General features: G+C 43.1%; 1 protein-coding gene across 1 annotated transcript in view; it reads right to left on the minus strand.

Moving 5' to 3' along the window:
* LOC120303715 (t-SNARE domain-containing protein 1-like) overlaps positions 1-24,177 on the minus strand; it is a gene marked incomplete at its 5' end in the record, with an annotated part of 105,873 nt that extends 81,696 nt beyond the window's left edge. Inside the window, 2 exons of the mRNA XM_039333419.1 lie at positions 22,646-22,813; positions 24,124-24,177. Of these exons, the coding sequence (XP_039189353.1) occupies positions 22,646-22,813; positions 24,124-24,177 (222 nt within the window). The remainder of the gene's footprint in view (positions 1-22,645; positions 22,814-24,123) is intronic.
* Positions 24,178-27,910: the final 3,733 nt, after the last annotated feature.

The following is a 27,910-nucleotide window of genomic DNA, read 5'->3' on the forward strand; positions in this document are numbered from 1 at the left end:
GGAGTGGGGTTGGAGGAGGAGGAGGAGCAGGAGGAGCAGGAGGAGCAGCAGGAGGAGCAGGAGGAGGAGGAGGGCTATGGGTCCCTTGTTGTTCCCTGAACTTGGTTGTTTTCTTGGAGACATTTCATTACCCAACTAAGTAGCATTATCAGTGTTAGAAGGTTGTGGGTTTTATGGAGGAGGAGGAGGTGGAGGAGGTGGTGGAGGAGGAGACTTTAAAATGGCATACAGTGTATGGATTTGTTGAGAAACCCTGACCTAAAAACTGGTCTAACGTAAGTTGGTAGACAGATATTTTTCAGCTTTCTAGTCTATATTTGAGAGAGTCACCCAGGCAGCTTCCATTCCTAAGAGAGTATTAGAATAGAGTAGAGTAGAGTTGAGTGGAGTTGAGTGGAATAGAATAAAATAAGGAATAGAGTAGAGTAGAGTAGAGTAGAGTAGAGTAGAGTAGAGTAGAGTAGAGAGTGGGATGGGGTGCGATGGGGTGAGGTGGGGTGGGGTGGAGTGGAATAGGATAGGATGGGATAGGATAGGACAGGACAGAATAAGAATGGAATGGAATAAGAATAGAATAGAGTAGAGTAGAGTAGAATAGAAATAGAATAGAAAAGATAGAAATAGAACAGAAATAGAACAGAACAGAATAACAGAACAGAATAGAAATAATACAATAGAATAAAATAGACTAGAATAGAATAGAACAGAACAGAAATAATAGAATAGAATAAAATAGACTAGAATAGAAATAGAACAGAGCAGAACAGAACAGAATAACAGAGGTGGAAGGGACCGTGAAGGTTTTGCCTAGATTTGGCAGGTAAGCAAGTTCAAACGTTTTAACAAAAAGAATGAGGAGGAGGGAGGAGGGAGGAGGGAGGAGGAGGAGGGGGGAGGGGGAGGTGGAAGAGGAGGAGGAAGAGGAGGAGAAGAAGAAGAGGAGGAGGAGGAGGAGGAGGAGGAGGAGGAAGAGAAGAAGAAGAAGAAGAAGAAGAAGAAGGGGAGAAGGAGGAAGAGGAGGAGGAGAAGAAGGAAGAAGAAGAAGAAGAGGAGGAGGAGGAGAAGAGGAGGAGGAGGAGGAAGAAGAGGAGGAGGAGGAGGAGGAGAAGAAGATGAAGAGGAGGAGGAGGAGGTGGAAGAGGAAAAGAAGAGAAGAAAGAGGAGGCGTTGGGTTGAAGATGGAGATGGTAGCAAAAAGCCACCATAAACAAAATGCGGTGAGTCTTGGGGCAGCTATGAAGTTACTCACCCTGGCTGCATGAAAATATGTGACAGGAATGTGGGTTTTTTGCCCCCCCCCCCCGTAGAAAGAGCAACCAGGGGGAGACGGAGGGGTCTCTGAATGCTTCATTACAGACCACCTCTCCCTGGGTGAAATACGCTCCCGTGCACGATGGGAAGAAGCAGCAGGCCGTGGTTTATGCACTTCATAAACAGGTCAGCTGATCTTCTGTTTATTGAAACGGGCACTTGCGAGGAAATGATTAAAAGCCATATTTTAATTCATATGTATAAGCCAGCTGCAGAGGAAAGGCAATGCCTGGTGTTCTGGGGAAATGTGAGGGACTGGTTTTATTGTGATAAGAGTCACGTTTGGTGTAGAGGGTAAACGGAACGGAATTCGAAGTGGAAAGGCCCCCGAGTTCTAATCCTGCCTCAGGCACGGAAACTAGATGGGTGATTTGGGCCTGGCCCTTCCTTTTCACCTTAGGAATCCTCTTTAGAAAACCTGGCCAAGAAAACTGCAGGGATTAGCTAGATACACACACACACACACACAGAGAGAGAGAGAGAAATACACAAACACACAATCATTTCAATAGAGCTTTGAACAAGGTTTACATTGGGCATGTGCGAATTTCGTGGGGTGGCACTCTAGGAATATAAAATAACGCTAACCAAAGCACTGGGCCACCTTAAGCGTCTTGTAAGGGAAGGATAAAGGTTTTATATCTTGTGATTTGGCTCCTTCTACAGAGGCATCCATAAAATGGGCCCAAAAGAAAACTACGATGCAGGATAATCTGGGCCAGCACTTTGGCCTTCTCCACACTCCCCCCACCCAGTCAGATTGTCCTTTTCTCTTGAATGAAGAGAAATTTCTACATTCCTGCAACTTCCTTCCTTCCTTCCTTCCTTCCTTCCTTCCTTCCTTCCTTCCTCCACCAAACGTCTAGAAAGAAAGAAAAAAAGAAAGAAAGAAAGAAAGAAAGAAAGAAAGAGAAAAGAAAGAAAGACAGGAAAGTGGAAAGAAAGAAAAAAAAAGAAAGAAAGAAAGAAAGAAAGAAAGAAGGAGAAAGAAAAAAGTGGAAAGAAGGAAGGAACAAAAAAGAAAGGAGGAAGGAAGAAAGAAAAAAGGAGGGAAGGAAGGAAGAAAAAGTGAGAAAAAAGGAACAAAAAAGAAAGGAGGAAGAAAGAGAAAGAAAAAAGGAAGGAAGGATAAACATGAAGAAAAGATGGATAAAAGAAAGGAAGGAAGGGAGGGAAGGAGGGAGGGAGGGAGAGAAGGAAGGAAGGAAGGAAGGGAGGGAGGGAGGGAAGGAGGGAGGGAGGAAGGAAGGAAGGAAGGAGGGAAGGAAGGAAGGGAGGGAAGGAGGGAGGGAGGGAGGGAAGGAAGGAAAGAAGGAATCCTTTCGTGGCGTTCACATTTTCTACATGCTTGTGGAGAGAGCATGAAAGGAAAAAATAAAATTACAACTTCTTATTTATCTCTCTTTCATCTCCATCTCCTGCAATTTCAGGATTTATTATTTCCATTGACTTGGCCGCCAGTTTCAAACGCCTGACTCTGGAGAGCTGAAAACACTTCACAAATAATAACAAGTATAAAACAAAAAAAAAAAACCCCACATAAACACCATCAGCAGCCAAACTCCATGACAACAACATTCCACATAACCGCATCTTTAAGAACTGATGGAAACCTCACAGGATGTCTGGAAAACCTCATAAATTTTGCTTTACATTTTTACGACACTGCGTGATTTGTGAAAGCCCTGCAAAAGTCACTGACTGTTAGCTAAAATGCAAATCATGTATTTGCCTACCTGGAAATAGAGAGATTAAAAGTATCTAGCCGCAAATAAATATTTTAGCTTTCTTTGGGGCGGGTAAGCAGTGGAGCGCTGGGAAATCATCTAAAAAAGATCTCTTTTGTTGAGAAAAAGCTGCATTTGAGGGGCTGCCCCAAAGAAGAGAAGGGGGTCAACCTATTCTCCAAAGCACCAGAAGGCAAAACAAGAAACAACGGATGGAAACTCATCAAGGAGAGAAGCAACCTGGAATGAAGGAGAAACTTCTTAACAGTGAGGACAATTAACCAGTGGAACAGCTTGCCACTTGAAATTGGGAATGCTCCATCCCTGGAGGTTTTTAAGAAGAGACTGGACAATGTCTGAAATGGAAGAGGGTCTCCTGCTTGAGCAGGGGGTTGGATTAGAAGACCTCCAAAGTCCCACTCAACTCTTGTTATTCTATGTTCTGGGTCGAAGTTTTGAACTTAAAAACCTCCAATTCAAATTAAAATCCTTAAAACCCCTAACAGAAACAGTGAGAACAATTAACCAGTGGAATGACTTGCCTCCAGAAGTTGTGGGTGCTCCATCACGGGAGGCTTGCAAGAAGAACTTTGCCAAGAAAAGTCGTAAAATGGGGCCAAATCCACTTTACCAATGTCTCACTGAGCCACGTAAATTTTGGGCTCCACTGTGGTCGTAAGGAGAGGACTACTTGTATTGGGTCTCCTGCTCCCTTCTTACTCTGTTATTCTATGCTCTGTAGGAAAAAAACTCTTTTCAGTATGAATGGGCAACATCATCCTGAGAAAAGGATCTGAAAAAAATAAAAATAAAATGCTTTTTGGCTTTATGCCTGCAAAAGCGTGCTGGAAGTGGCTCAGCTTCCTTTATTTACCTCCAAAATCATTAAAACCTACCAAAGTCCATGAAGATTGGAGAAACTGGAGCACAAAATGAATAGGTAGTCAGTATTTTTTTTTTTAAAAAAAAAAAAATATCATGCGCGCTTAGAATTTTAGCTTTGAGTTGTAAAGTTTAGTTATTGCTTTTTTATTTCATCGATATTTTACTCCAAGCCATCATGAACTCTATTTTGGGGCAGACCGTTAAATTTGTTTTATTATTGCTGGTAATTAAGTCCCGGTGGGCTTTTTTCCTGGGTCAACATAAATTGGATTTCTCTGCAGATTTCCCACTAAAATCGATGGACAAACTTAAATATAACAGTCTAATGTTGTTGTTTATTTTTTTTCCCTCTTTCTTGAGCTGGTATCACTAATTTCCACAAAGGGTAGCAAAATGAAATACTTGTACATACATACAAAATAGAGCTGGAAGGGACCTTGGAGGTCTTCTAGTCCAGCCTCCCGCTCGAGAAGGAGAACCCATACCATCTCAGACAAATGACTGTCTGTTCCCTTCTTAAAAACCTCCAGTGATGGAGCGCCTACAATTTCTGGAGGCAAGCTGTTCCACTGGTTAATTGTCCTCGCTGTTAGGAAGTTTCTCCTTAATTCCAGGTTGCTTCTCTCCTTGGTCAGTTTCCAACCATTGTTTCCTGTTAGCATTTTGAGTTCGGTCAAATTCAGCAAAGCGTCTTCCTAGCTGAAACAATCACAGTACGGTATATTGTTATGATGTCTATTTCTTTCTTTTTTTAAAAAAAAAAAAGATGCCTTATATACTCTACACAGGCCATGGATATAAAATTTTAAATTTGCAAATGATCATTCTTTTAAGTTGGATTCTTTTATGAAATACTCTTAGGAAACGTCTTCAACAAAAATGTGTCTCGCAATTCCCAATTATGTTCTAACGGAGTTAATCATCTCCAAATGCTTGAAATAAAGGACACTGTCGTTTTTGTTCTTAACATGTGGATCCTGAGGCTGAAATAATTCAGGACAAATTCAATAGAATAGAATAGACTGGAAGGGACCTTGGAGGTCTTCTAGTCCAGCCCCCTTCTCAAGCAGGAGAACCAATACCATCTAAGACATGTGGCTGTCTAGCCTTTACTTAAAAATCTCCAGTGATTTTTAATTTCTGGTGGCAAGCTATCCCTCTGGTTGATTGTCCTCAATGTCAAGAAGTTTCTCTTTAATTCCAGGTTGCTTCTCTCTTTGATCAGCTTCCAACCATTGTTTCTCATCCTTCCCTCTGGTGCTTTGGAGAATGTGACCCCCTCTTCTTTGTGGCAGCCCCTCAAATACTGGAACACTGCTATCATGTCCCCCCTATTTCTTCTTTTCTTTAGACTAGCCAGACCCAAGTCCCGCGGCCATTCTTTGTATGTTTTAATCTCCAGGCCTTGGATCATCTTAGTTGTTCTCCTCTGATTTTTTTCCAAGGTCTCAACATCTTTTTTGTAGCGTGATGACCAAAATTGGCTGCACTATTCCACGTGTGGCCTTATTAAGGCTTTATAAAGTGGTACTAATAATACTTCATGTGATTTTAATTCTATACTTCTGTTTATGCAACCAAGGATTGTATTAGCTTTTTTGGCTGCTGCAACACACGGCTGGCTCATGGTCAAGTGATCGTCCACTAGGACTCCAAGGTCCCTCTCACAGTTACTGGTTTTGAGCTAGGTCTCATCTAATCTGTACTTGTATTTTTGATTTTTCCTGCCTAAATGTAAAACTTTGCTTTTCTCCACATTAAAATCCATTTTGTGGGGTAGGGCCCATTGTTCCAGTTTGTCAAGATCTTTTTGGATCCTGAACTTGTCTTCTGGGGTGTTGGCTACTCCTGTCAGTTTGGTGTCATCAGCAAATTTGATGAATTCCCCTTTTATTCCCTTGTCTAAGTCATTGATGAAGATATTCAAATCCTAAGACGGAGCCTTGTGGCACCCCACAGCTTGCTTCCCTCCCTGTGATACGATCTCTCTTTAATTTTACTCCCAGGAGCTATTTGTAGTAGGCAAGGTATTTTTATTTACATGAAAGCTGGGACATGTACTACTGAAGTAAAAAAAAGATAGAGAAAGCTCAAACAGCATTCTTCAAAATGAAAAAGGTCTTCTGCAGTCACAACCTAAGCCTAAGACTGAAAATCAGGCTTGTTAGATGCTGTATTTTTTCTATCCTGCTCTATGGGGTAGAGAGTTGGTCTCTGACAGAAGGCCACCTGAAGAGACTAGATCAGTGGTTCTCAATCTGTGGGTCGGGACCCCATTTGGGGTCGAACGACCATTTCACGGGGGTCGCCAAACAATGCAGTCCACCATTTTTTCCCCCTTTTCCTTAGCTGTGCTACTCCCTTTTATTCTACTGGCTTTTGAAAGCCAATGGAATAGACTCTCTTGAATAGAGTCTAATTCTATTGGCTTTCAAAAGCCAATAGGAATTGTCCAGGCTGTCTCTGCCCTGCTGAGCCCGCCAAAAGTCCCATTCTGCAAACGGTGCTGCAAGTTGTCTGCAGCGAAGGCGAGCTGTCTGGAAGTTTCCACCCCTCCCTGCTGAGCAACTACTAAAAATGTAAGTAAAAGAGGGCCAGGGGTGGGAGGTGGGAGGCCGGCGGGCGCAGGGAGGGTTGCTGGCGCGCGTGAGGCCCGGTGGGTGCCTTACCTCCCTTGGGCTGGGCCAGCTGGTGGTCCAGCCAGTGGTCGGCCTGCGCTGTCGCTGCCCCTTGCCAGCTACACCTCGGCCAGTGCAGGGGGAAGCACCACGCATGCGCGGTGCTCCCAGGCAGGGAAAGTCCTCGACTTATGACCGGTTGGGTAGTCCTCGACTTACGACCGGTTGGGTAGTCCTCGACTTACGACCGGTTGTGGGTCGCGGCATTAAAAAGGTTGAGAACCACTGGACTAGAAGCATCTGAAATGTGGATTTACAGGCGGCTGTTACGTAGAAGCTGGGTTGACAAGATCAGAAATGAGGAGGTGATCAGCCCCCTGGGAAAGCCAAGGGAAATCATCAAAACAATTAAAAAATGAAAATTAGAATATTTCGGACATGTGATGTGACACCCAGAAAAATACGGCATGCTCCATTTAATCCTCCAGGGAAAGTTTGAAGGCAAACGAGGTTCCAGCAGAAGGAGAACATTGTGGCTTCAAAATCTAAGGGACTGGTTTGGACCAAACTCAGCAGCACTTTTTCGTGCGGCTGCTGATAAAAACAGGATCGCCAACATGATCGCCAACGTCCGATAACGGATACAGCACAACAACAACAAGAAGAAGGTATTTTCACTGTGGGCTGTAACCTTGCTTTCCACCGCTTGTAACCTCACACCCTGTTGTCTCCGCTTCGGTATTCTAGTCTCGTTCTTCTCATTAAGCAGCGAAAGAGACAGCCGAAAATAGATATAACTTGTAAGAAACATCCATGGCTGGAATTCGCCACCCGTCTAAGTCTCGTGAGCGCCAATTCCTGGAAGCATTTTAATGCATTTTGCCCTCTCTGACACCGCTTGAATCCCTGTAACGTTCACCTGAAAATGAGATGCCATTTCTCAAAGCTTAAAAATCAAATCGGATAAAGGAACTAAGGAAGGACGTACGTTTCTTCACCGTCGTCTCATCGTTTAATTTTCAAAGACACTCATAATTCACCCTGGGATGGCTGGACTCTACTTGAAGTTGACATTTTCCCTAACTGAAGACAAGACTCTTCTTAGACGGTCTTTGCAGATTCTCAACCATCCAGGTCATGGCTGACCAAAAGACGCTTCTTCCAAAAGGCAACTGGACTTTCCTCGGTTTATTTTTTCTTCTTCTTCTTCATCATCATCATCATCACAAAAACAACAACAACTATGATGATGATAATGTTGGAAGGGACCTTGGAGGTCATCTAGTCCAACCCCCTGCTCAGGCAGGAAATCCTATACCAGCGGTTCTCAACCTGTGGGTCGGGACCCCATTTGGGGTCGAACGACCATTTCACGGGGGTCGCCAAACAACGCAGTCCGCCATTTTTTCCCCCTTTTCCTTAGCTGTGCTACTCCCTTTTATTCTATTGGCTTTTGAAAGCCAATAGAATAGACTCTCTTGAATAGAGTCTAATTCTATTGGCTTTCAAAAGCCAATAGGAATTGTCCAGGCTGTCTCTGCCCTGCTGAGCCCGCCAAAAGCCCCAGTCTGCAAACGGTGCTGCAAGTTGTCTGCAGCGAAGGCGAGCTGTCTGGAAGCTTCCACCCCTTCCTGCTGAGCAACTACTAAAAATGTAAGTAAAAGAGGGCCAGGGGTGGGAGGTGGGAGGCTGGCGGGCGCAGGGAGGGTTGCTGGCACACCTGGGGCCCGGCGGGTGCCTTACCTCCCTTGGGCTGGGCCAGCTGGTGGCTTAGCTGGTGGTCGCCCTGCGCCGTCGCTGCCCCTTGCCAGCTACGCCTTGGCCGGTGCAGGGGTCAGCACCATGCATGTGCGGCGCTCCCGGGCAGGGAAAGTTCTCGACTTACGACCGGTTGGGCAGTCCTCAACTTACGACCGGTTGAGTAGTCCTTGACTTACAACCGGTTTGGGGTCGCAGCATTAAAAAGGTTGAGAACCACTGCTCTAGAGTCTCAACCCCGTTTTTATATCGCAGTGACCAAAACTGGATGCAGTATTCCAAGTGTGGCCTTACCAAGGCCTTGTAAAGTGGTATTACTACTTCACGTGATCTTGATTCTATCCCCCTGTTAATGCAGCCTAGCACTGTGTTGGCCTTTTTGGCAGCTGCAGCACACGGCTGGCTCATATTTAAGTGATTGTCTACTAGGACTCCGAGGTCCCTCTCACAGTTACTTGAAAATGACTTCCTTCACATTCAAGTTCCCTATGCCCTCCATTTGGTATAAAGTAGAGTAGAATAGAACTGGAAGGGACCTTGGAGGTCTTCTAGTCCAGCCCCCTGCTCAAGCAGGAGAACCTGGTAAATACGCAAGATTCATTATTCTCGCCACGCACACGTATACATAACCCGAACTGGACCTGTGTCACGTAATATATGTGGGTATAAGCATCATTCTGTATTTATTTATTTATTTTTGTCATATTTATGGAGGGTATATTGGAGTGGTTGCCCCTGGAGAGCTGCATGCGATGAAATTTCATTTTAATGTATGCCGCTTGGTGTACCTTCAAAGTGACAATAAAGTTATTATTCTAGAAACAGAAACACTATCATAACTAGAAAGATAAGATTTGTAATTAGAATATTAGATTTTGGTATGAGGGGAAACAGGAAAACGCTAAGAAGTTTGAACCAGGGAAGCTTTGGGTTACACAAATATAACTTACTTTGAAATTATAAACAACAGAGACATTTTGAACACTGATGGGAAATTAACATTAAAAAAAAAGCGAAAACCGGATACTGATTGAACATATGGGTATTAAGTGCAAACGCAATTAAGATACGTTTTGGTTAGAAAAGTAATCTGAAACTGATATTATTGATATTGTGAGAAAAATGTAACAAAGATGTTGATATTCAATTGTATATTTATTAATAACACTGAGAACTGTATTTGCCTAGCGTGGGAAGACTGGTGCCATAGGAAGAAGAGAGGAATAACATTTGACGGTATAATATTGGATCTAGATTGAAGAAGTTAATATATACCACTGAATTACTAATGGACCTAGACAACACGTTGTCTGTTAAGTATTTGACTGTAAAACTAGAAAATTAATAAAATATTTATTTAAAAAAAAGTTATTATTCTATTCTATTCTTGGATGAGAAGCATAAGATTTTCAAAGGGGAAAAGACCAAGAATGTTTTATATATGGTCATGATGAGCACCCAAAAATAATAAGTTTGAGCCAAGTATAAAAAGGATAGCAGTACTAATAACAACATTCCTGTATTGATAGAAGTATTGATAGCATTTATTCCAATATCTCAGGGGCTGCCCCAAAGAACAGGGAGTCAAGCTATTCTCCAAAGCGCCTGAAGGCAGAACAAGAAGCAACGGATGGAAACTGACCAAGGAGAGAAGCAACCTGGAACTAAGGAGAAACTTCCTGACAGAACATTTAACCAGTGGAACAACCTGCCTCCAGAAGCGGTGAATGCTCCAACACTGGAAGTTTTTAAGAAGAGACTGGACAGCCATTTGTCTGAAATGGTGTAGGGTTTCCACAATGGAAAATAAAGGGTTTGGAAGAACTAAGAACTAAGGAGAAATTTCCTGGATGGAGGCTAAAACATACAAAGAACGGCTGCGGGACTTGGGTTTGGCTAGTCTAAAGAAAAGAAGAAATAGGGGAGACATGATAGCAGCGTTCCAGTATTTGAGGGGCTGCCCAAAGAAGAGGGGGTCAACTTATTCTCCAAAGCACCCGAAAGAAGGACAAGAAGCAACAGATGGAAACTGACCAAGGAGAGAAGCAACCTGGAACTAAGGAGAAATTTCCTGACATTTAGAACAATTAACCAGTGGAACAGTTTGCCACCAGAAGTTGTGGGTGCTTCATCACTGGAGGTTTTTAAGAAGAGACCTGTCCAGAATGGTGTAGGGTCTACTGTTTGGACTAGAAGACCTCCAAGGTCCCTTCCAGCTCTGTTCTGATCGATTGGTTGATTGATTGAGATTGAAATTGGGCTGTTCCTGATTATACAGCAGGATCTCAACCACTTTGCCTCATCAACTCTCCATCAGATTAAATTGCACCATTAAATTGCTTTTGATCAGGGGGCTCTTGGCCCTTTTATGACTTGTGGACTTCAAGTCCCAGAATTCCTCAGCCAGCATACCTGGGTGAGGAATTCTGGGAGTTGAAGTCCAGAAGTCATAATAGGGCCAAGTGAGAAGACCCCTGTCTTAAATCTAACAAACAAAATGGAGGCTGGCTGAGGAATTCTGGGAGTAGAAGTCCACAAGTCATAAAAGGGCCAAGTTAGAAGACCCCTGCTTTTGATCTTACCTCCCACAGCTCTTTTGAAGGAAAGACCCGTCTACTCTTTCACAAACACTCATCAAATGGTGAGGAAGCAAGACTGGTGTTCAACAGCTCACCGTCGTAGTTGCTCCTCATGGTATTGAGAAGTATAGAGTCACTGACTCTCCATCTTCGCCATCTCCAAATACTACAGGATATCTTCCGCCAGGCCAATGTAAACTGGATTTCAGCCTTGTCTCTCCAATAGGCCCACTGCTTGAAGATTATATGAAGCTTTCCATCTAAAACACAGCTCTCCAAACTTGACAACTTTAAGATTTGTGGACTTCAACTCCCAGAATTCCTCAGCCAGCCATGCTGAGCAAGGAATTCTAGGAACTGAAGTCCACAAGTTCTAAAATATCAGGAAAATATGTTTCCTTGACTAAGGTCAGTCTGGATGTTGGCAACATACAGCAGTGGCCAAATTTGTGGAAATCTTTTGGAGAAAGTGTACAGTAGAAATGCCACCTTTGGTTAAGTTTCCACCCATTTTTCTTCTAATTTCTTTATAACTGTAGCCTTGTTAACTTAATAATACTATTTTACATCGCTTTCTGGGCAAGCAGTTAACTCTTTGCACCATGACTTTAATTTTATTACATTTTAGAAGCTCACTAAATGAAAGAACACAAAAAAAACCCCAACCAACTGGATAGCGATCACATAACACACTGACAAACGTCCTCCTCTCAGCTTCAATACATGACATCAATAACTGGATCCTACTGTGATCTGATTGGCTCATGGTCAAAACCAGATAACACCTGATTGGCCCTCTAAACACTCATGCTCATTGGCTACAATCAGAGGAAGGAAAGCTACCTGAGATCAACCTAAGCAAGTTGTGCTCCTTTTTCTGGTTATTTGGCTATAACTTTTCACAGAATACAGTACAGATAATTGAACAAACTTTGTTGCATTACATTATTGATTAAATTATCGTTCCATTGACATGGTACCAGTGTCCCCCCCAAAAAAGTGGTGTTATTAGCCATCAAACCTCAAAAATACACTTTGCCCAAAAGGTTTCCACCATTTTGGCCACTACTGTACATACTCTACTGTAGCATTTTTTTTTTCCTCTAGGGAGCCATTATCCTAAAAAGGACAGGCCAAATGAACGAAAACGTAGTTCTTGGTAAACATTGGCAAATTCCCAGGGAGATTCTATTTTCTCTTCCTTTGAGAAAAATCTGTCACATTAAGTGTTTGAGCTACCAACAATGGCATCCGAACATTTTTCAAGCTGATCTGCTGCTTTCACCCCAACAGATTGTTATTCCTCAAAAACAATTCACAACGCATCAGCAACTCAGGAAGATATTTGCGGTCGTGGAGCAATATTGGAAGCTAGGCAGGCAAGCAGTTCTTCTAGTTAGCCAAGAGGAAAAAAAAAAATGCTGAGATGTGGATATTATTAGAGTCGGCCGATCAAGGGCAGGGATCTGTTTTCTTGCAAGTTGAAGCTTGCAACACCTCTTGTGTTTTTTTGAAGTTTAAGAGTTGGTGAAGCTGGAGATACATGTCAAGAACGAGTTTGAATCTGTAGAATAGAACGGAGCTGGAAGGCACCTTGGAGATCTTCTAGTCCAGCCCCCTGCTCAAGCAGGAGAACCTACAGCATCTCAGACAAGTGACTGTCTAGCCCTCTTCTTAAAAATCTCCAACAAAATGTGTCTCACAATCCCCAGTTATGTTCTAACGCAGTGGTTCTCAACCTTTCTAATGCCGCGACCCCATAATACAGTTCCCCATGTTGTGGTGACCCCCAACCACTTATACATCACCGGGTGCCAGGGGCGTGGCCGAAGAAAAGGGGGGGGGAAATGGCGGACAGCCTTGTTTGGCGACCCCCGTGAAATGGTTGTTCGACCCCAAATGGGGTCCCGACCCACAGGTTGAGAACCACTGTTCTAACGTAATTAATCATCTCCAAATGCTTGAAATAAAGGACACCGTCGTTTTTGTTCTTAACATGTGGATCCCGAGCCTGAAATAATTCAGGACAAATTGAATAGAGTAGAATAGAGCTGGAAGGGACCTTGGAGGTCATCTAGCCCAGCCCCCTGCTCAAGCAGGAGAACCTACACCATCTCAGACAAGTGACTGTCTAGCCTCTTCTTAAAAAAATCTCCAGTGATGGAGCGCCCACGATTTCTGGACGCCAGCTGTTCCACTGGTTAATTGTCCTCACTATTAGGAAGTTTCTCCTTAATTCCAGGTTGCTTCTCTCCTTGATTAGTTTCCAACCATTGTTTCTCGTCCTTCCCTCTGGTGCTTGACCCTCTCCTCTTTGTGGCAGCCCCTCAAATACTGGAACACTGCTATCATGTTGCCACTGTTTCTTCTTTTCTTTAGACTAGCCAAACCCAGCCGTTCTTTGTATGTTTTAATCTCCAGCCTTTGACCATCTTAGTTGCTCTTATAGTCCAGACTCTAAACATCAGAAGATGGAGCAGAATCATAGAATTACAAAGTCGGAAGAGACAACTTGCCTTCAGAAGTTGTGGATGCTCCATCACAGGAGCTTTTGAAGAAGAGATTGAACAGCCACTTGTCTGAAATGGTATAGAGTTCTTCTGCCTGAGCAGGGGGTTGGACTAGAAGACCTCCAAGGTCCCTTCCGACTCTGTTGTTCTGTTATTCTGATTATCTCTGGGAATTGGGAGAACCCAACACCCAACAGCTTGTCTCCTGTTCTTCATGTCTCCTCTGCATACAAGACTTTCATTGCGAGCCCCAAAAAAGCCTCAGCATCGTGTTATTTGTAATAGTAAACCCAAGTGTTGAAGACTCACAGGACTTGACAGGTTCATGAGAAGCCAGCAGCAAGTTCCCACTAATTCCTAAAATGTTCTTCTTCCAAGGGAAATGTAGCTTCTTAGCCTCAGGTATACCGCAAAAGAGCTTACGTGCTTGGAATATCTTCCTGTTTTCTTTCAGAGCTTCCCCGTAATTTGTCTACATAAATAGCCTTAAATCTAGAGCAGGGGTGTCAAACTCAATTTCATTGAGGGCCACATCAGCATTGCGGTTGCCCTGGAGGGTGTGTGTGGCCAGGGTGGGTGAAGCCTACTGGGTGGGTGTGGATGGAGAGTGGATGTGGCCTACTGGGTGGGCATGGCCAGCTCTACATCATTCGTGTCAAGGGTGCCTGTGGGGTCCTGGGCGGGAGTGGGACACATCTGAGGGTCTCTGGCAGAAGGGGGTGGGACCAGGGCAGAACCCATCAAGCCGGATAGGTGAAGTAGGCGAGGGCCATTTGCTGGCCACTTCCAGGCGATGGTGCATTTTTTCATTCCTCACAAAGGGTGACACCTCCCCAGCATGCATCCAGGGGACGGGGCCGACACGGCAGGGGCTGGTTCCTCGCTGTTTCCAGATGGTCTTGTGGAGCTAAGACTTGAATGCATTTCAGCATAGCAGGCCACCACAAAATTGTACATTGGCTCCCGCCTGGCCTGGGCCAGGACCAAGGCAGCGGGGGCCGTTTCCTCACTGTTTCCAGGATGGCTTCACGGGCCACATGAAACCATGTCAGGGGCCGCATCCGGCCCCTGGGCCTTGTGTTTGACATGTGTGATCTAGAGCAGTGGTTCTTAACCTTTTTGAACGAATCGCCCCCTTGAGCCAATGAGGAAGTTGTCATCGCCCCCCTCCCCCAACATAACCTCTCAATCACAACATGGGAAATAATTCTTCAATTTATGCAAACACTTTTTTTGTTTTCTTTAAAATTGTCATCAGGACATATCGATGCAAATAGTTTATTTCCAGTCTTTTTCCCATATTCCCAAACTTCGTGATATATGTATTTCATTATTATCTTTTTTATTCAAGACACTTAAATGTAATCACCACTGAAAACAAAATTCAACTGCAAGAAAGTGAAATGCCCGAAAAGAAAAACACAATTCAATCCACTAATAGCGAGTGATCTGATGTTTTTATACGACAGATACAGCGATTCGCTGTACGAAAAAGTCTCAAAAGTGTCCCCCAAACTTCTCACTCCATCGCCCCCATATCGTCCCTTTTGTTCCTTCGCCCCCCTGAAAAACAAAATCTCCCCCTGGGGGTCAATATCGCCCAGGTTAAGAACCACTGATTTAGAGGGTGTTGGTGTCGGTGGAGGAAACAGAGGGATGACTGAACGGAAGGATAACCCACCAATATCATTTGACTCTTTTCACCACGAGGGTAGCCTTTGAAGGCAGGAAAGGAACGGAGTGAACAGAGGCTGGCGGGAACAACCTCTGCTTCGGTTAACTAGCCACCGTTTGGGTGAAAAATTATGTCTAGAATATCACGCTTCTGCTAGGCTGTGGAAAACGAAGAGGAACGTTTCCTTAACAGAAAGTATTTCTTCTTGAAAGGTTGCTCCTGTGTTGCAACCAGAAACGTTTGCCATCTCTTCCTGATCATCGAGGGGGTCACAGGATAGCAGTCTTCCAGTACTTCAGGGGCTGCCCCAAAGAAGAGGGAGTCAAGCTATTCTCCAAGGTGCCTGCAGGCCAGACAAGAAGCAGCGGATGGAAACTCATCAAGGAGAGAAGCAACCTAGAACTAAGGAGAAACTTCCTGACAGTGAGAACAATTAACCAGTGGAACAACCTGCCTCCAGAAGCGGTGAAATGCTCCAACACTGGAAGTTTTTAAGAAGAGTCCTGATGATGTTCCCTAGTTGGGTCGTGAAACGTCCGCAAGAAACCCCCCAAGTTCAGAGAGCACCAAGGACCCCACCGTTCAACCCGGAGCTACAAATACGTTCTCTTCTATTGGTAAGTTAAGCACAGGTGGAAAACCCCCTTTGAATGACCTTGTCCTCAGCTTCAGTTGAGTGAGCTGGGCCTTTTCAGTACTGTGTCAGAGTCCATCCTTCTGCCTGGGAACACTTGAGCAGGTTTTCAAGAGCTTTGCAAAACCCAGAGGGAGATTACAACTCCGAAGGGCGAGCCGTACTTAAAAGAAGATGGGGGGCTGTGAAAGCACGGCAACTGTTCCCCCTGCCCGGCTTCCAAATAGGGTTGAGGTTAGGCTATACAAATCCAATTTTGTAGGTCTCAAGGGAAGGAGGGTATTATACACGGTGATTATTAGAAAGCAATCGAAATGACCTCAGGTAGATTTCCCTACACGATTGGGCCTCCAATAGGTTGTAAACTCTTTGCTGGCTCCATTTATTCAGCTGCTCTCAGCTCAGCTGCTTATTATTCTGAGAAAATTCTTTCTCAGATTAAACAGATTAAAGCAGTTTTTTTTCTTTTTGTCCCTCTACAGGATTTTGCTGTCTTTTTTTCTAGGATGGAATAGAGCTGGGAGGGACCTTGGAGGTCTTCTAGTCCAGCCCCCTGTTCAGGCAGGAGAACCTATACCATCTCAGACAAAAGAATGTCTAGCCTCTTCTTAAAAATCTCCAGTGGTGGAGCACGATTTCTGGAGGCAACTTCTGTTCCATTGGTTAATTGTTCTGACTGTCAGGAAGTTTCTCCTTAATTCCAGGTTGCTTCTTTCCTTGATCAGTTTCCAACCACTGTCCTTCCCTCTGGTGCTTTGGAGACTAGACTAGACTAGAATAGAATAGACTAAAATAGACTAGACTAGACTAGACTAGACTAGAATAGAATGCAGAATATAGAATAGGAATAGTATAGAATAGAACAGAATAGAATAGAATAGAACAGAACAGAATAGAATGCAGAATAATGGAATACGACTACACTAGGCTAGACTAGACTAGACTAGAATGCAGAATATGGAATAGAATAGAATAGAATGCATAATAATGGAATAGACTAGACTAGACTAGAATAGAATGCAGAATAATGGAATAGGGATAGGGATAGGGATAGGAATAGGAATAGAGAAGAGTAGAGTAGAGTAGAGTAGAGTAGAGTAGAGTAGAGTAGAGTAGAGTAGAGTAGAATAGAATAGAATAGAATGGAATAGAATAGAATGCATAGTAATGGAATAGACTAGACTAGACTAGAATAGAATGAAGAATAATGGAATAGGTATAGGGATAGGGATAGTGATAGGGATAGGAATAGAGTGGAGTAGAGTAGAGTAGAGCAGAGCAGAGCAGAACAGAACAGAACAGAATAGAATAGAATAGAATAGAATAGAATAGAATAGAATATATGGAGTGGAGTGGAAGAATAGAATAGAATAGAATAGAATAGAATAGAATAGAATAGAATAGAATAGAATAGAATAGAATAGAATAGAATATATGGAGTGAAGTGGAATGGAAGAATAGAATAGAATAGAATAGAATGGAATGGAATGGAATGGAATGGAATGGAATGGAATGGAATGGAATAGAATAGAATGGAATAGAATGGAATAGAATAGAAAATATGGAATGAAATGGAATGGAGTGGAAAGGAGTGGAATGGAGTGGAATGGAATGGAATGGAATAGAATAGAATAAAATAGGAAGGGACCTTGGAGGTCTTCTAATCCAACCCCTGCTCAGTCAGGAGACTCTAAACCATCTCGGACAAGTAATCTCTTCTTAAAAATCTTCAGTGATGGAGCGCCAACTATTTGTGGAGGCAAGCTGTTCCACTGGCTACTTGTCCTCACTGTCAAGAAGTTTCTCCTTAATTCCAAGTTTTCTCCCCTTTCATTTGCTAAGTAGCAGTAAGCCGCTTCTGAGCTTCTCACCCCCAAAGACGAGGGGTTATTCTTTGTGGTGTTACCTTCAGCTCACAGATATACTGCCAAGAGCTCTTTCTCCCAGTTTTTCTCTGCTGTTTGAGAAGTGAGGGCATCAGTTCCGCTCTGCAAGGCGACAACCTACACCAGGGGTCTTCAAACTTGGCCCTTTGATGACTTGTGGACTTCAGCTCCGCGTGTGCCTGGCTGAGGAATTCTGGGAGTTGAAGTCCACAAGTCATCAAAGGGCCAGGTTTGAAGACCCCTGTCCTACGCCATTAGGAAAATGTTATTCCGAGAGATCAAAAGCGTATGACAAGCAAAGGCTGCAAATTCTGCAAAGAGGGGCCTTGTCAGATACCAGCTCCACATTTATTCCATCATTTTCTGTTCTGAATAGCAGAACAATTTAGACGAGTTCACTCGAATAACCCCACTGCTGATGAACTCGGTGGCCCAGTTTGGACATTACGCTCAAAGGAAGAGGCTGGGGTGTTACGTGAAGCAGACTAACCTAGTTAGCTAACTTCCAGATTAGTTTGGAAGAGATTAATTGGAGCTAGGCCTCCAATCAGCTGTGACAACTAAATGGGCCTCTCTGGAGTTAATTGTCCTTTCTGAAGTAATATTATGGAGATGCTCTATCGCTGTCTCCAGTTTACTGTCCCTCACAGCCACATTAGGGGAAGGGAGGGAGGGAGGGAGGGGTAAGAACTCTAAGGGGAAAGAAAGAAAGAAAGAAAGAAAGAAAGAAAGAAAGAAAGAAAGAAAGAGGGAGAAGGAGAGAGAGAGAGGGAGAGAGAGAGAGAGAGAGAAAGAAAGAAAGAAAGAAAGTCAGTCATTCCAAGGGAGGAACAGAGAGACAGAGACACAAATGCAGAGAGAGAGAGAAAGTATGAATGGAAGGAAGGCAGGGAGGAAGGAAGGAAAGAAGGAAGGAAGGAAGGAAGGAAGGAAGGAAGGAAGGAAGGAAGGAAGGAAGGAGATGGGAGTGAGGAAAGGGTAAGGACTCTAAAGGGAAAGAAAGAAAAAGAAAGAAAGAAAGAAAGAAAGAAAGAAAGAAAGAAAGAAAGAGAAAGAAAGAAAATGAATCCAAGGAAGAAACAAAGAGACAAAAGAGAGAGAGAGAGAAAAAGAATGAATGAATGAATTGGAAGGAAGAAAGGAAGGAAGGAATGAGATGGAAGTGAGGGAAGGATAAGGACTCTAAAGGGAAAGAAAGAAAAAGAAAACAAGAGAGAGAGAGAGAGAGAGAGAGAGAGAAAGAAAGAAAGAGTCCAAGGGAGGAATAGAGACACAAATACACACAATACACAGAAAGAAAGAAAGAATTTGAAGGAAGGAAGGAAGGAAGGAAGGAAGGAAGGAAGGAAGGAAGGAAGGAAGGAAGGAAGGAAGGAGTTAGATGTGGCTCCCTGACTCCATCCTTTGTGCTACCAAAAGAGACTCTTTCCATCTTCTCTTGACCCTTCCTTCCTTCCTTCCTTCCTTCCTTCCTTCCTTCCTTCCTTCCTTCCTTCCTTCCTTCCCTCCCTCCCTCCCTCCCTCCCTCCCTCCCTCCCTCCCTCCCTCCCTCCCTCCCTGGATGAAAGGAGAAAAAGAGATCAACCACCATCCAGTTTCTTCTATGGACAGCTTGTGTGTGTGGGGGGGGAGGGCTTAGAGAAAGACCACCTCCATTGGAGTGGCTTATTGTAGGAGGATGAGTTTTTCCCAGCACTTTGGGTGGTAAAATCCAAAAATGACGCCTGTCCCTGTGAACGGGGGATCAGGAAACCCTTTCAGCCTTGCAGCCCTGTTTCCACACACTCCCTGCTCTTCTAAGCACTGGAGATAAGCACCACCATAAAATTAGCCTCATGAGAATTCCCTGTAGAATTCCCATCAGCTTGAGGGAAGTTAGCCCAGAGAAGGTAATATTAAAAGGGCAGAAAAATATATATTTTCCTCAAAAGGATTTTTAAAACCAAAAAACCAACCCTGGCCTCATCTCTTTGCCCCAAGCAGGAGCCAGCCCTATACAAATGCAGATGCAAAACCATCAGAAAGTTGAAGCCAGAGCACTCAAGAAGACAAAGAGAAAATCTGCATGCCCCACCCAAACTCTAGGAGTCATTAGCCCCATCACCTGGGAAGCAGGATATGATAATAGGATTAAACCACAGATACCAAGGCCTACACAAACACTCGGAAATAGCCTCAAAGTTCATGCCACAGGAACAGGAAACTATTCCAAACAAAAGGCTAGAGGGGGTATAAAAACCCCTAGCCCATGTGCTCAGCCCTTCTTCCCTCTGCTCTTTCCTGCAAGAATCATCTTTCTGCCTCTTCAATAAACTGTAACTGTCTTCCCAAAGCAGTTACCGTGTTGCTTATTTATTCCCGGCTTGGATGAGTCAGGATGAAGACTTTAACCCAACAAGCTAAATTAAGGCCGCGGTTTAGATTAAATCATGGACTCCTCTCACTTTGAGTCCTGGGTCTCTCTCCTCTGCTGAAAACCCGACGGCCACGGACAGGCGTTTGAGCGTTTTTATGTTCTTCCGCTAATGTTGATAACATCGCAATTCCGGCTGCATTAGTTCATATCCCCCCCATCCAACTTGAAGCAATTAGCTTAATCCAATTAGGGAGACCCCCCCGGACTACGTTTCCTAATCCAGACTTATGATTTAGCTTGCAAGTTCTACCACCCGAGTTCCTTCTTTAATGTAACATCTGCCAGGGAAGCAGGATTGTCTGTGCCATCTGCAGGGATGGGAGAAACGCTGGCAACAGATGTGCCCGATCTTAAAGATGGAGAGATTAAAGAGCGCTAAAGAAAAGGAAGCCGTCCAAATCCAGAGGCTACTCAAATGGGTTATCCCATTTCCAGCTAATTGGCTATTGAAAGATGAGTTTGGCAGGAGGGGGTGGCTGATAAAATGATAAAACGGCATAGGCATGGGACAATCACCAGGTGCCTGTGAGTTCTAGTTCCACCTTAGGCATGAAAGCCAGCTGGGTGACTTTGAGCCAATTAGCAGTAGACAACGAGTTCTAGTTCTGCCATAGGTGTGAAATCTGGCTGGGTGACCATAGGGCAATCGCCAGGTGCCTGTGAGTTCTAGTTCCACCTTAGGCGTGAAAGCCAGCTGGGTGACTTTGAGCCAATTAGCAGTAGACAACGAGTTCTAGTTCTGCCCTAGGCGTGAACGCCGGCTGGGTGACCTTGCGGTAATTACCAGGTGACTGTGAGTTCTAGTTCCACCATAGGCCTAAGAGCCAGCTGGGTGACTTTGAGCCAATTATCAGCAGACAGTGAGTTCTAGTTCTGCCATAGGTATGAAAGCCGGCTGGGTGACCATGGGGCAATCACCAGGTGACTGTGAGTTCTAGTTCCACCTTAGGCATGAAAGCCAGCTGGGTGACTTTGAGTTGATTAGCAAAAGACAATGAGTTCTAGTTCTGCCATAGGCGTGAAAGCCGGCTGGGTGACCTTGCGGTAATTACCAGGTGACTATGAGTTCTAGTTCCACCTTAGGCATGAAAGCCAGCTGGGTGACTTTGAGTTGATTAGCAAAAGACAATGAGTTCTAGTTCTGCCATAGGCATGAAAGCCAGCTGGGTGACCTTGCGGTAATTACCAGGTGACTGTGAGTTCTAGTTCCACCTTAGGCATGAAAGCCAGCTGGGTGACTTTGAGTTGATTAGCAAAAGACAATGAGTTCTAGTTCTGCCATAGGTATGAAAGCCGGCTGGGTGACCATGGGGCAATCACCAGGTGACTGTTAGTTCTAGTTCCACCTTAGGCATGAAAGCCAGCTGGGTGACTTTGCCGATTATCAGGAGACAGTGAGTTCTAGTTCTGCCATAGGCATGAAAGCCAGCTGGGTGACTTTGAACCAATTATCAGCAGACAGTGAGTTCTAGTTCTGCCATAGGCATGAAAGCCGGCTGGGTGACCGTGGGGCAATCACCAGGTGATTGTGAGTTCTAGTTCTGCCATAGGTATGAAAGCCGGCTGGGTGACCATGGGGCAATCACCAGGTGACTGTGAGTTCTAGTTCCACCTTAGGCATGAAAGCCAGCTGGGTGACTTTGAGCCGATTATCAGGAGACAGTGAGTTCTAGTTCTGCCATAGGCATGAAAGCCAGCTGGGTGACTTTGAGCCAATTATCAGCAGACAGTGAGTTCTAGTTCTGCCTGAGGCATGAAAGTCTAGAAGGCAACTCTGGGTCAGCCACTCCCTCTCAGCCCAACTGACTTCACAGGGTTGTTGTTGCGGGGAAAATAAAAGGAGGAAGGACTATTAGATTATGTTTGCCGCCTTGAGTTGTTTATAAAAATAGTAACAGCAGGATATAAACAACTAAATAAAGAAAATGTACTGAGGGGCAATGGAAACCCAACCTCTTTTTATGGCTGTGAAAAGTGTGTTCAAAGGAAGCAGGAGTTTGATCATCCAGTCACGCCCACCTAACACCGGACTAGCACTCACTGTCTTCTTGTGATTGCCCCAAAGCCATCCAATAGGCTTTGATGGCTAAGGCAGGACTAGAACTCACTGTCTTCTCGTGATTGTCCCAAAATCATCCAATAGGCTTTCATGGCTAAGGCGGGACTAGAACTCACTGTGTCCTGGTGACTGGCTCAAAGTCATCCAATAGGCTTTCATGGCTAAGGCGGGACTAGAACTCACTGTCTTCTCGTGATTGTCCCAAAGTCATCCAATAGGCTTTCATGGCTAAGGCGGGACTAGCACTCACTGTCTCCTGGTGACTGGCTCAAAGTCATCCAATAGGCTTTCATGGCTAAGACGGGACTAGAACTCACTGTCTCCTGGTGACTGGCTCAAAGTCATCCAATAGGCTTTCGTGGCTAAGGCGGGACTAGAACTCACTGTCTCCTGGTGACTGGCTCAAAGTCATCCAATAGGCTTTCATGGCTAAGGCGGGACTAGAACTCACTGTCTTCTCGTGATTGTCCCAAAGTCATCCAATAGGCTTTTGTGGCTAAGGCGGGACTAGTTCCCTTCCAGCTCTATTCTGAATTTGAATTTGAATACGCTTGGCGCCTTCCAGCTTTCCTACAACCACAACTGACCTCAATCTGTTGGAAAGCTTCTTCACGTTGACGGATGGCTTCTAGATCCTCCTCTGTGATCTCTGAGAGCAGGGCAGGTTCATGGCTCTGTTCCAGCTGGGAGCTGTCTTCACCCCCAAAGATCTTCTCATCATCAGCCAGGTCAGAGAAAGGGGTCTTGGGGCTTGGCTAAGGAGAGGAACCAAACGTGTTAGAAGGGTAGGATTCAAAAGCTAAGAGAGAGTCCTCAAGAGGAGATGGGGAGGAGAGACACCATTCTCCGAGGAAAATACAAAACAGCTGGAGAAGCATAAACCAAACCTTGTCCAAGTGGGTTAATTATTTCTTTCATTTGTCCTTTTAAAAAGGTGGATATTTAGGGAGTTGTCGACTTACGACCCCAATTGAGCCTAAAATTTCGGTCACTAAGCAAAGCTAGGTGAATTTTGCCCGTTTTAACGAGCTTTTTTGCCACAGTTGTTAAATATTACTATTATTATTAGTATTACTAATACTACTACTAATAATATAATACTAATATTAATACTATAATACTAATGATACTAATACTGATACTAATAATACTAATGATACTACTACTATTAATAATAATAATAATAATAATAATAATAATAATAGACAGCAGAATAGACAAGAAAAAACAAATTTGTTATTAGTCAATTGCAAAAGGCGGCCTTATTAGGAACTGCTTCCATCCTGCGACGATACCTGTAATACCATCAAACATCCACATCTGCCTATCCCAGGTCCTGGGTAAGGACTCGATAGGTAGACAAAATGCCAAATCCAGTCTGAACATCTGGCTGACTGTGCGATAATCCATAATAGACAGCAGAATAGACAAGAAAAAACTAGAGAAGATAACAAAATACAAAGACCTACAAATAGAAAGACTGTGGCAAAAGCAAGCAAGGGTAGTACCAATAGTAATAGGCGCCTTGGGTGCAATTCCAAAACAACTGATGCACCATTGAAACACCATTGGCATTGACAAATTTGCTATTAGTCAATTGCAAAAGGCGGCCTTACTAGGAACTGCTTCCATCCTGCGACGATATCTGTAATACCATCAAACATCCACATCTGCCTATCCCAGGTCCTGGGTAAGGACTTGATAGGTAGACAAAATGCCAAATCCAGTCTGAACATCTGGCTGACTATGCGATGATCCATAATAATAATAGAGTTGGAAGGGACCTTGGAGGTCTTCTAGTCCAACCCCCTACTCAGAGAATCACTTACTGACACAATTATTAAGTGAATCTGGCTTCCCCATTAGCTTTGTTTGTCAGAAGATCACAAAAGGTGATCTTTTGTAACCCTGGGATCCAGCAACCATCACAAATATGAGTCAGTTGTCAAACATCTGAAGTTTGATCATTTGACCATGGGGATGCTGCAACGTTCATTAAGGGTGATAAACGATCATAAGTCATTTTTTTAGCGCCGTTGACTCTTGAAACCTTCACAAAACTAACCCTTGTAAGCCGAGACAAGCCGTAGCTGTCCAGCTGATAACCAACTTTGGGCGGCTGTCAACAGAAAGAAAAAAGAAGAGGAAAACTATATTAAAACCATAAAACTAATCACATTCAATATCAGACCTGCCCCAACTTAGGTCTTTAGGAAAGAAAGACCCTCGACTCCATTGGGTTGAAGTAATGTGTTCTTTTACTAAGGTTAAGTGGTTGCAGTGAAAGTAAAGCTAGATCTGAATGTTACTGCGCAAAGCTTACACTTTTTCCCTTTCCTTGGCCCTTCCCCCTTGACCAGTCCATCCATGTCCAATAGTATGCCATTTAGATGTTTTGAGAACTGATCTGATGTTTGGCACCACATGGACTAGTTCCACATTCTATTCCTAGGCCAGGTGGCCTTGGCGGCTGGTTTATTCTATTCTATTCTATTCTATTCTATTCTATTCTATTCTATTCTATTCTATTCTATTCCATTCCATTCCATTCCATTCTATTCATTTTCTCTATTTATTCTATTCTATTCATTTTCTCCATTCTATTCTATTCTATTCTATTCATTTTCTCCATTCTATTCTATTCTATTCTATTCTATTCTATTCTATTCTATTCTATTCTATTCTATTCTATTCTATTCATTGGCCTTCACTGATCAGAGCTTTTGAGAAGGCACTACAGAGAGTCCATAATTTAGCAGAATTTAAATTCTGAAACAGGAATATTAAATATGATGTATGTCCCAGATTATTAAATGTGATGGTCCATACATTTGTCAAATGGGGACAATGTGGCTTTGTAGGAAATAAATCTCATAAATACTTGAAATACAACCAAGAGTTGCATGCAGTGTATAAATTCAAAGGGTGGAAAATTGAATTATTCCTTTGTGAAATTAAAACTTGAATGCTAATACAGCTTTCTCAATTGCATATGTTGCTTATCCCTCAAAAATAAAAATGGTTAGATACGGTTTTAGACACAGTTAGAAAAGTAGCAAAGGAATCAATTGGACATAAATCATTAGTAAGTTAAGAATTATAAGTTACATAACTTATGAGGTAAACTTTGCCCATATATATAGACACACTGGCACAAATGTTGCCGTGTTTTGATAGCTCTTACCACCAATCTAAATTTAAGCTATTAGGATAGTACAATGCTCTAAATTCTCTATTATCATAATAACTAAATGTTAGCTATTGCAGTAACAGCTGTCTTCAACAAGAATTTAAATTCTGACTAAAAATGTTTGTCCCAATGTCTGAGTAACATATGGCAGAAGGGAAAAAAAAATGTAGCAGAATTAAAAAAAAAATGTCCTATAAAAAAGGACGCTGCTCTTGTGGTGAACTGATTTTAAAATCAATCTGTGCAACTAATAAGAATGATCAGATTAAATTAAATTAGATTACGATAGATAGATAGATAGATAGATAGATAGATAGATAGATAGATAGATAGATAGATAGATAGATAGATAGCAGTAGCACGTGGACTTATATATTGCTTTATATAGTGCTTTACAGCCCTCTCTAAGCTTTTTACAGAGTCAGTAAGTTGCCCCCCCAACAATCTGGGTCCTCATTTTACCGACCATGGAAGGATGAAAGGCTGAGTCAACCTTGAACCCATGAGAATCGAACTGCTGGCAGTGGGCAGAGTTAGCCTGCAACACTGCATTCTAACCACTGTGCCACCAGATATAGAATAGGTGATGATAGATAGAAAGACAGACAGACAGACAGATACTGTAGATTAGAGATAGATAGAGAGACAGATAGACAGATAGATATAGACAGGGCTTTTTTTCTCGTAGAACGCCCAGAACGGAGTTCTGGAACCTTTTTTGGATGGAACCTTGTAGAGTAGGCAAGGGGGGTTGTATGACGTGTATGAGTTCCAACACCTTTTTTATTTTTTAGAAAAAAAGCACTGGATATAGATATAGATAGACTGTAGATTAGATAGATAGATAGATAGATAGATAGATAGATAGATAGATAGATAGATAGATAGATAGATAGATAGATAGATAGATAGATAGACAGATGATAGAAACAACATCAATAGATGATAGATATAATTGATTTTCATCTTGAATAGGAATTCAGTGAATGGAATTGGAAATGAAGGTAATTATTCACAATATGTAGTCTGGAAAAATGAAAGAAGAAGAAGAAAACAATGAAATCTTATTAACATAATAGCAGAATATGTATGTCTGCTGAAATCTTGCAGAATATCCACTTACTTCCAAAAAGAATGGCCTTGTCTCCTAACCAGAGGCTTTGGGGCACCTTCTAATTACCCCTCTCTCCAAAAAAATTAATAAACATATTGCTATTTTCCCAGGGGTCAAGTGAATGGAATGGAATGGAATAGAAGACTAGACTAGACTAGAATAGAATAGAATAGAATAGAAAATATGGAATAGAATAGAAAAGAATGGAATGGAATGGAATGGAATAGAATAGAATAGAATAGAATAGAATAGAATAGAATAGAATAGAATAGAATAGAATAGAAAATATGGAATAGAATAGAATGGAATGGAATGGAATGGAACACTGGTTCTCAACCTTTTTAATGCCGTGACCCCCAACCGGTCGTAAGTCGAGGACTACTCAACTGGTCGTAAGTCGAGGACTACTCAACTGGTGCAGCACCGTTTGCAGAATGGGACTTTTGGCGGGCTCAGCAGGGCAGAGACAGCCTGGACAATTCCTATTGGCTTTGGAAAGCCAATAGAATTAGACTCTAGTCAAGAGAGTCTATTCTATTGGCTTTCAAAAGCCAATAGAATAAAAGGGAGGAGCACAGCTAAGGAAAAGGAAAAAAATGGCGGACTGCGTTGTTTGGCGACCCCCGTGAAATGGTCGTTCGACCCCAAATGGGGTCCCGACCCACAGATTGAGAATCGCTGGAACAGAATAATTCTTTACTGACCAAGTGTGATTGGACACACAAGGAATTTGTCTCCAGTGCATAAACTCTCAATGTACATAGAGACTAACAGAGTTGGAAGGGACCTTGGAGGTCATCTAGTCCAACCCCCTGCTCAGGCAGGAAACTCAATACCATTTCAGACAAATGGTTGTCCAATCTCTTCTTAAAAACAATTTCCTAAAAATAGGAAAACAACTCCACAATTGTTCTATCTACTTTTTCGACACTGCGCAGACCAACGTGCAAAGGTCTTTGAAGGTTAATTTCCTGAAATCACTTCGTAACAAAATCATTCTTTCTGAAGTACATTTTCCCGGTGCAAGCTTCCCTAAGCATTTCTCCGATGTGACTTGCTAATTTTTTTCCCCCTTAACTAATCACTGTTAGACACGGATTAACATTTCTCAGAAGCATCTTGCACAAACATTTTTTTTTAATTCATTATCTTCGGATCCCAGAATTTTCTTTATGGGAAAAATAAATGCTAGAACATTTTCCTCAATGCTGCCCTGTGTGCTGTAGGGGAAGCTGCTATTTGCAAATTTTCTTATTTTTCTGCAGTCTTTGATGTTCTCTCGGCTTGGTTGTTTCCTTGCAGATGTTTCATGACCCAACTAGGTAACATCATCAGTGCTAGAAGAGAGTGGGATTTGTGGAGAGGAGGAGGAGGAGGACTGTGGGGGTCCTTGGTGCTGAGTTTGGTTGTTTCCTTGCAGACATTTCATGACCCAATTAGGTAACATCATCAGAGCTAGAAGGGAGGAGAAGTTGCAGAGACGAGGAGGAGGAGAAGGAGGAGGAGGAGGATGACGACTGTGGGGTCCTTGGTGCTCTAAGTTTGGTT

This window comes from Crotalus tigris, unplaced genomic scaffold (genome assembly GCF_016545835.1).
Source record: "Crotalus tigris isolate CLP2741 ecotype Arizona unplaced genomic scaffold, ASM1654583v1 scf7180000024477.215749, whole genome shotgun sequence".
Taxonomy (NCBI): domain Eukaryota; kingdom Metazoa; phylum Chordata; class Lepidosauria; order Squamata; family Viperidae; genus Crotalus; species Crotalus tigris.